At 46.1% G+C, this 9,216-nt stretch overlaps 2 protein-coding genes across 2 annotated transcripts in view; both read left to right on the plus strand.

Moving 5' to 3' along the window:
• Nucleotides 1-527, plus strand: part of LOC137877947 (low density lipoprotein receptor adapter protein 1-B-like) — a 23,150-nt gene extending 22,623 nt beyond the window's left edge. Inside the window, exons 7-8 of the mRNA XM_068718134.1 lie at nt 327-417; nt 500-527. Of these exons, the coding sequence (XP_068574235.1) occupies nt 327-417; nt 500-527 (119 nt within the window). The remainder of the gene's footprint in view (nt 1-326; nt 418-499) is intronic.
• Nucleotides 528-3,884: 3,357 nt separating this feature from the next.
• On the plus strand, nt 3,885-9,014 carry LOC137877948 (uncharacterized). Its single transcript, XM_068718135.1, has 3 exons — nt 3,885-3,904; nt 4,480-5,352; nt 7,865-9,014. Exons 1-2 carry the CDS (start codon nt 3,885-3,887, stop codon nt 5,303-5,305), a joined length of 846 nt encoding a protein of 281 aa, XP_068574236.1. The 3' UTR covers nt 5,306-5,352; nt 7,865-9,014.
• Nucleotides 9,015-9,216: the final 202 nt, after the last annotated feature.

Raw genomic sequence — 9,216 nt, forward strand, 5'->3', positions numbered from 1 at the left:
AGGGAAGCTGTGAGAGAGGGAGGATGAGAGGGATGAAGCCAGAGGAGAGTGAACAGAGGTGAAGCAGTGTTTCATACACACACACACACACACACACACACACACACACACACACACACACACACACACACACACACACACACACACACAAACACGTCTACACACTCTGTTAAACACAATCACACTCGCGTTCTTGCAAGACGCAGACAGAAACAGAGGAGAGGGAGAGAGAAAGAGAGGTATGATATCCCCCCGGGAGATTATTCTCTCCTCGTTCCGTGTTTTTATTTCTCAACCCTCCATTTCTCCCTTTTCCTCTTTCACAGACGCACACGCACTTGTTCACACTGTCTCCCCCCCCTCCTCCTCCTCCTCCTCCTCCTCCTCCTCCTACCGCTTGTCTTTGAAGAACAAGAAGTATTGCTGTACATGTAGGGAAGCTGCTCTGTCGGTTTCTCATTGTGTTTTTTTTTCTCTTTTTTTTTCACCCCTGATTCAGAGAGCTGTCGACTGTGGACCGCTGTTGAAAGGATGTCAGTGAGGAAAGAGAGGAGGAAAGAGAGATTGAGAGTAGGGGATGAAAGAAGGGAGGGGCAGAGAGAGAGAGAGGGGGGGGGGGGGTCCCTAAAGAGGGCAGAGGGAGTGATGGCATGCTTGTTTCTTTGTGCCCGAGCGACAGCGGCAGTGAGGGGAGGTGATGGAGATGAAAATAGCGAAGGGTAAAACAGCAGCTCAGAAGGCGGGGGGGGGGGGGGATTGAGAAGGGCTAAAGCTGCTAATTAACTATGGCACAGGCGCTCAGTATCAGTGACATAATTGGCCCCTAGTTGGTGGTCTACTTGGTGGGGGGGGGGGGCTCAGCAGAGGAATGTAGCTCACATAATGTGGTTTGACTCTGACACACGTTATAAAATGTGCATAATCCATAATGTAACGCGGTGGAATAGCTGGGTTGTCGGCTCCAGCGGTCGGAGAGATAGAACCTAAACGTGGTTGCAGTTGGATTCCCCCCCCCCAGCTCTTCCATAATGCGTTAACATCACAATGTGTGTCGGCGGATTGTGGAAGTAGTAACTGTAATTTGTCCTTTTCTCTATTGACAAACACGATTTGGCCTGAAGCAGATGTAGACAATCATGGGTCTCCTCTGAAACACACCGATCACCAGCTGCTGCTTTTCACCCGCCATAGGTTGATGATCAGACCCCCCCCCAACACACACACACACACACACACACACACACACACACACACACACAATCCAGTAGCAGTCACAGCATTAAGTATGTGATCCATCACCAGCTCCCCACCTGCAAACACAGTCAATCGACTCTGTCAAAACGTTAATTATCGTACACTATTTGTTGAGAGATAATGTGAAGAGTAAAAGATGAACAAATTGACACTTGAGCTAATCATTTTTGGGGGTATATGAGAAAAAACAAACAACTAATGACATTATCATGGACTTCAGCTGTACTTTGTGTTTATTCCTAATGTTGCCAACGTACTAAATTAGATTACCCGCTGAACATCAGCGTCACTGGGAGCGCGTTAGCATGCTAAAGTTAGCATTCAGCTTAAAGTATAGCTGTGTCTCATAGATTCACCAACACAGCCGTAGCCCATTAGTCTTGATTATTTTAAACCCACCAATGACCTGCATGCATCTGCATCTTCATAACCCCCTGTTGCCCCCCCCAAAAAAAGTTCATCTCCTTTTGATAAACATATACATATCATCAAACACAGCAGTGATCAGGTGACCTGTGTGAGTGCTCTGCGGCCACGAGCTGCTTCTCATCCTGTGCAATTCCACAACGAAGTGGCAATTCAGAATTATTGTGCATATATATACGATGGAGCGTGACGTTTCCAGATGGATCGGTGCGGCAGCGACACAATCGGATACAAACGTTGCACTGTTGTAGTTGATATTAAAGCACGCTCGCTGAACCCTTGAAGGAATATGAAAGGTGATGCTGCTCTATGTAATCCGTTACTCCCTGGGGATGGCGAGATAGGTTCGGTAGGAGCAGCGCTGCCTTCGGCGGCGTTTCGGGCTTTAGTGTGTCTGATTAGTCGGTTAAAAGCAAACAGTAGAAAAGCAGCACACAGAAAATAAAACTGTTCATCCGAGCAAAGGAGGGAACTCATTGAAGCGGACATTTTAATCAGCTACCCAACGGGTGAGTCTGAGATGGTGGCGTGTCAAGCTGGGTTGTGGCAATGATATCTGTTCATGTGGGCAGGTAGGGAGGGGCGGGAGAAGCTTTTTTTTTTTGGGGGGGGGGGGGGGGGGAGAGACGGTCCAGCCGCTGATGCCTGAAACAGCTGGCTCTGCATTCTGCATGAAGGGGAGGAATCAACAGCAAACCAAATGACAGCCGTTTCACCGTGATCAAAAGAGCGCGATAGAGTTTCTCTCCCCGGATTCAAAGAATCACAACAGACTCTGACTCCAGTGTCTTCACAGTAGGCTCTGTTTTCACTTTGAAAAAAAAAAAGCCTCGTCGGCAGGCACCACAGTCGCTGCCAAGTATTGTGCCCTCCTTGTGTTTCTTCTGCGTCACTTTAATCCAAACACGAGGCGATACGGCTTCATATTACCATTGGATTATTTGGAAACTGACAAAAAAAATCTGCTTGAATTCAAACCAAATGGTGCTTATTGGACACCTTTATGTCAAGTTGTTTGCCTCGTGTGCTGGACTATTTGCTCCGTGCACATCTCCTTTGCCTTCTAGATTAACACGCCGTTGGCGCAATTTTGGCGCGTGGGATCCGTTTCACCGAGCAAAACCTCGTGTCAAACATCACGCTAACTCTCCGCCGCCGACTAATCAATAGGGAATTCGCGGTTTGAGTGGGTGTCATCTCTCCATCTGCGTCCCACTTGTGACGGCACCACGCGTATCACAGTTGCCAGCCATCTGCCAATTTTTTTTTTATTTTTTTCCCGCGCTCACCATTATTATCGCTCAGATTTGTCATGCAGCTCGCGCAGAAGCTGGTTTGTTCCTCACGCAACACCGACGCATTTGCCAGCATCGTAGACAAACATCTTGTTAACATTTATCACGTCGTTAGGAAAGCATATGCGGAATGCTTGTTCGATTTATGGACGTGTGTTAAAGAGTTTGCAAACTGGTAGAGATTACTAATAATATTAGAATTGTACTGATTTCCATTCTGTTTTTTTTTTCTTTTTTCCTTCCAGACCTGAATCAGAGAGTGAGATGACCCTAGTGTAGTCCATGAATCCTTTCCTGGACCCTGAGGGAGACCCTCCTCTCTCCACATACCAGCCTATATGGAGTCTGAGCGTTGCACTAAGACCTGCCTGTCCAACGCTGCGCCACCATGCAGCTCTGTAGAGCAACTCTCACAAGGTAACAGAGGCCAAACGCCGTCGTCTGTTTATTCATTCCGTCATTTATGTCCATTGGTATTTCATCAGACGCCGGTCCACGAAGGTATTTGATGAGGTTTACCGACGGTTTTGACCACATCTGATAGTCCCTCAGCTTTTCACACCTATGTTTTTGTATTAATGGCATTTAAAATGTGTTAAGTTTGATGTGCAGTTTAGTTCATATATGAATGTTTTTGCTGCATTTTCACAGATTATGTGATGTTCACGCACAGTATGTCCTTTCGAAACACTTAAATGCATGCTCTGTGTCTGCAGAAACCCCCTGCAGGCGAGTTCCCGACCACGTTTCAGTCTCACGGATCGCATACTTCAAGAGGAAGTTCGTTGATGAAGACGATGAGCCTCGATTCAGCTTCAGGACGTACTGCCAAACTGTAAGTATCCAGACTACACAGTGTATCACAGCAAGTGTATCTGTTAGATGTTTAGTTATTATTAAAAATCAATTATGAAATCATTTGGAAGATGGTACAAATACTTGGCTGTGTCCAAAATCCTATTCCACAATATGTTCTGTATATGATGTGATGACATTGTTACAGACACTTACATCATAACTTCACTGACAGAACACGACTTGAATTTGTGTTCTTTATGTGAATTTGTGAGGACACTACATGGTGGATAAGTTCTACAGCTAGAGTTCCGACACTCATATTTACTGGCAGAGTCGGTACATTTTAGGGGTTTTCTGAATCACAAATCGATCAAAACGAGCTTTTGACTACTGCCATGTGGTGGATCTCTTCCCAATTGACTGATGAAATACGTTGTATTTATTACATATTTAAAATAATATATAAAATTTGACCATATGTTCTTACTGGGTACATTCCAAAGAAATATCAGGCTGGATACCATGTGTTACAGAAGAATTTGAAAAGGTAAATGACACTTTTCAGGGCATAAAACCATCTGTTGAGCTTTTTTACATATTAGTCACACAAAATAGTTTGTATAATGCAACTGAGTTGAATCTGGATCTCTGGCTTTGTAGACACAACTGTCCAGGTTGCATAGATCTAATGGGCCGTGTTCTTCAGGTTTGCCCCCGGTGTTGGAGGAGCGTGCCCACGTGCTGCGCCTCTCCCTGGAGAAGATGCGCTTCATCGACGACCCCGGGCCTTCCTCGCCGCTCCGTCCTCGTCAACAACCTCCTTCGGCGCCTGCGAGCTGAGATTATCCTCCAGAGCACGGACTGGTTGCTTCCCACCCAACCCGGCATTCACCACGGGCCCCTGCGTCCCGGCACCCGGCGCTAACCCTGCTGGCCAGGCGCTCCACGGAGGAGTGCCCACCGGATCTGCTTATCGCCCCAAGCCGGGCCGCCCTTCCGTAAGCGCTTCCGAGTGGTCCGCGGAGGACAGGGGGACCTACGCCCCTGACGGCGCCCAGACATGCTGCTGCATCTACGCGGCGGCGGCCGCTGCAGGACACTACCTCCACCTCCCGTTCTCCATGTATGACGCAGCGCTCTCAAACTGCCCGTCCGCACCACACTCGTCCTCTTTTTTTCAACTGGCTGGCCACAGTAAGCTAGGGCTGACGGTGGCCATAGAAGAGCATGACGATGAGGATGAAGATGTAGAGGAGGAGGACGACGAGGACGAGGACGAGGAAAATGAAGAGGAAGAAGAGAGGGAAGAGGAGGAGGAAGAGGAGGAGGAGGAAGAGGAGGGTAGAAGAGAAGCTGGGCCTTCCCTTGAGGTTGTTAAGGACAAGTCGAGCCAGAAAAGTAGGACTAGGAGCTTGCCGGGTCACGCGCACACAAGGACAGAGGAGGACAACCTCATGACAGATAGGGTAGGAGAGGAGGAAGAGGAGGGAGAAACAGGAGGAGGAAGAGGAGGAAGAGGGGCAGGAATGTGAGACCTGGTCAGTTGGACTCCAGTGCCATGCAAAGGGAGCTCCACAAGGTGAGCTTCTGGCACCGCAGGGCTCACAGACAATGATCGTGTTTACATTTCAAGTCTGTTTAGATGACTATGTAACGATGACGACAACTGTCATCAGTTGAAGAATATTTCTCCTCATAACAGATGAGGTGGTGAGCTACTACGTATTGTATGCATAGTCAAGCTTTATTTGAAACTACATTCAACTCTATTGCTAATGATATAGTCCAATCATTTCTTTCTTTTTTTAAATACACAGAGGTTTCTTGGCCACTGTTGGCCATTGGAACATTTTCTCAAACATTGATGTTGGCTAATGTCACATATGGTGGGATCATAAATCCCAAAAGTGGAAGTGAAAGGTCTCCAAGACCGTTTTCAAGCCCCACAGCACAAAACTAAAAGGTCTCCAGTGGGGCTTCGTATTGGTGCACCGGTCTCCTTTTCAGGACCCTAAACAAGCCGATGAAATGAAGGGAAGTGTGTGTGCTTCTGTGCGTGTGTGTGTGTGTGTGTGTGTGCGCGCGCGTGTGTTTGCAAGATATGATGTAGCATTTTAAAAACTTGATTTTAAGCGATTTCTTTTTGTGTTTCCTGTTGATTTCGACGCTGTCTCAGGCAATGGCGAGCTGACTCGCGCGTTCAAATATATTTTAAGAGACAACAATCGTCAACATCGGAAATATGAAATCACAAGTTCAAGTGCCTTAGTGTTTTTATGGATGTAAATCGTGTGTCAATGTGATGTTCTCGTTACTAAGTATCTTGCATCCGGGCGACTGCGTTTGACTAAAACAGGACACGGGCATGTAGTTTAAATGCAGGGATTCTTTCAAATGACTCAGAAAGTTCTACGCAAACTAAAGTCCCCACACCCAAAACGTGTTCTGTTTGTTTTTTTTCTTCAAAATGCATGTTTTCTAGCACTACCCGTCTTGACAGTGCACACACCGAAAGCCAACTTTCAAAGCCGGTTGCTAACGTCTAAAAAAGTCTAACGGCGACCAATCCCTCCTTAACATCAGTTACTTTCAGTCAGAAAAGGCTCGCTGTGGTTCGGTCGGTCTGTCCGTTGATGAGGTTGAAGTCTGTCTGACGCGTTCCTTTTCTACTTGACTCAAAGAAACCAACCCGAGGACAGATGCAATACAGAACCAGTAGTCTACAGATACGAGCCTTTCTGTCATGTTGGCATGATCAGTGGTTTCTTGTTTGTTAGTGTGTCTCGTTTTCTGGCACCTCTGAAGATTAAAGGGTCCTCACGCTGATGACAAAACCCAAAACCAAAGTTGTTTCAAAATGTTACAGATTATATCAGTCGGTGTTTTGTTCATTGTGTGACGTACCTTAAAGCCGAGGTGCTAGCATCGGATGGTCTCAGTTGTGTTCTTAAGGTGGAATTATTCCTGCCACGGCACTTGTCCTATATTTTCTTTTCCGGATGTCTAAAATAACAGCTGTGCATCTCTTAAGACTGTTTTTTTGGCAACAGTGACACATCTACAACCAGACGAGTCGAGTACCAGCCTATTTCATTTCATTTCTCTAAGACCTAAATGATAAAAACACAGTGGCTATCGGTGGTATTTTTTTGAAGATAAAAAAAAAACAACAACCGACAAAGCAGTATTTGTTGAACATGTAACTGCAATGTCTGTTATTAAAAAAAAACAACAACAACAAAAGAGCAAGTCTGCTCCGATTAATTTTTGTGTGATGTTCTGTGAAAAGTGTAAAAGATCAGTAAAAGAAATGGAAAAAAATAAAAAAAATCTCGCATTCCTCCTTTTATTCCCTCGCGTTGCAACAGTTCACAGTACGACGACGACGTCGGCGTGTGTGTGTGTGTGTGTGTGTGTGTGTGTGTGTGTGTGTGTGTGTGTGTGTGTGAGTTCCTGCTCACTGCCTCGCTTCCCATCTGTCTGGTGCTCAGTGGAGTGCAGTGCCACAGCTTATTGCACTCGCCCAAATGTCTCTCAGGTGTCGCCGCGCTGCTCTATTCTTGTTAATCTCTTTGACATTACGCTCGGAGCAGTCACCTCCACACTCCCCGTCGCATCCATTGTCCCTGCAATACGCACTCGTTTGAGCATAAAACACACCAACACACACTTCCACCTGCATCCTTACAGCCTAGAGATAAACCAGGGACAATTTACAAAAAAAAAAAAAAAAAAAAATGCACTTCCTCACTCACCATTTCTTGTTATTATCACTGCAACAGACCCTATATGTTGGTGTAATGGTGTGTGTGCGTACACAGTACTGCCGTCCACTGGCATTACTGGGCTTTAAGTGAAACGTTCCTTTGATCCAGTAATGGTGTTCACCATATGCACCCTAAATACCGGATTATTTCTAATACTGTGCCGGTTTTGTACGACATTGCGCCGCATTGCTTGGAAGCAGCTAAGCCATTGTTGTGAATACTGTACTCGTGTGTGTGTGTGTGTGTGTGTGTGTGTGTGTGTGTGTGTGTGTGTGTGTGTGTGTGTGTGTGTGTGTGTGTGTGTGTGTGTGTGTGTGTCGGTAGGATGCAAGGAGTGTGAAGTGGGGAGGTTAAATCACGGGGCTGAACATCTTGACAGCTCTTTTGGGAGGTGAGGATGGAGGATCATCGTTCCACGACACTTCTGCCACGGAGGGGGTGTGTATCCTGCCGCTCAGCCTCGGCCCACCCAAATACACACACACACACACACACACACACACACACCTTTTATCTGCCCCTACTTCACATTTGTCACTACCACAGTATGTCACTGGATGCAAATGTACAGTGCCTCATTTTAATTGGATGGCATTGCTATTCATTTGAGGTATTATGACGTTTGTATTACACCAGTGGTCAACAGCTTTCATTTTTTATCAGATGTAGCCCTCTGTAATCCTCTTCATCAACACCACCTGTCATGTAACAAATGGACGTTAATTAATAAAAGTGGATAATTGTTGCAATACTTTTTTCACACAGGCAAGGTAAGGTCCTGGTTTTACATTACATGAACCTAACGATGGAACATTTTCTTCTTCACTTATTTCAATCATTTGTCTTTTACTCCCGGATATCTCACCATTAATCCAATACTTTTAGTTTACTAGTTCAAATGCCTCGCCATTGGGTTCTAATATACTAAAATACTATTTGAATGTTTTTCTTCATTATTTTAATTTTTATTTCCTAATCAAATCATTGTCTACATTTCTTCAAATAAGTTGGGCTGCTCTGCATTCTTCTCTGAACCCCCTGACAACTGCAGAAGTACTCCTGAGGTACCAGTGCACCCTGGTTGGTAATCTTTACTACTCAATGGTACAAAATCACCTTGTGTGTGTGTGTGTGTGTGTGTGTGTGTGTGTTTTGAATACTGTATGCATGTCTGCATACAAAATACAATGCTCTCTCTTATTCTCTGTCCCTTCCGCCCCCCCCCTTGTGCTTAAGGCAAAGAGGACTTGCCAGATAACACACACACACACACACACACACACACACACACACACACACACATCACGGGCGAGTGCTGAGAGAGGGGAGCTGTCATTTGTCAACAAGGAACTTTGGCAGCTCACCGTTGCCATGGGAACTGTCTGTTGCTGAGGACTGGTTTTGCATCACAAGGTCCTCGAATTGGCTCCAAAGCCTCGGAGGTCCCACCCCTCCTCCACCCGCCTCACCTCTGTCTCTCACAGCTTCAAACATATTGTCAGGGTTCCCCCCCCCCCCCCCCCCCCCCCCACACACAGACACCACACACACACACACACACCACCCTTTTATTTTCCTCCCTGTTCTGCTGTCTTCCACCTCAGAGACAGACTTCCTCTGTTTCATCCTCAGTCAGGTCTTCTCATTAGCAGGAAGATTTGTACATGCTCTATAGG

The sequence above is a fragment of the Cebidichthys violaceus genome, unplaced genomic scaffold (genome assembly GCF_023349555.1).
Source record: "Cebidichthys violaceus isolate CVI_PGR_0920_01 unplaced genomic scaffold, fCebVio1.0.p SCAF_22, whole genome shotgun sequence".
Classification (NCBI taxonomy): Eukaryota; Metazoa; Chordata; class Actinopteri; order Perciformes; family Stichaeidae; genus Cebidichthys; species Cebidichthys violaceus.

Bases quoted from the DNA above. Each gene is read 5' to 3' on its own strand.
- LOC137877948 (XM_068718135.1), top strand. From the start codon at position 3,885: ATGAAATCATTTGGAAGATG. The intron at 3,905-4,479 runs GTACAAATACTT...CGTGTTCTTCAG, and splicing joins ATGAAATCATTTGGAAGATG to GTTTGCCCCCGGTGTTGGAG.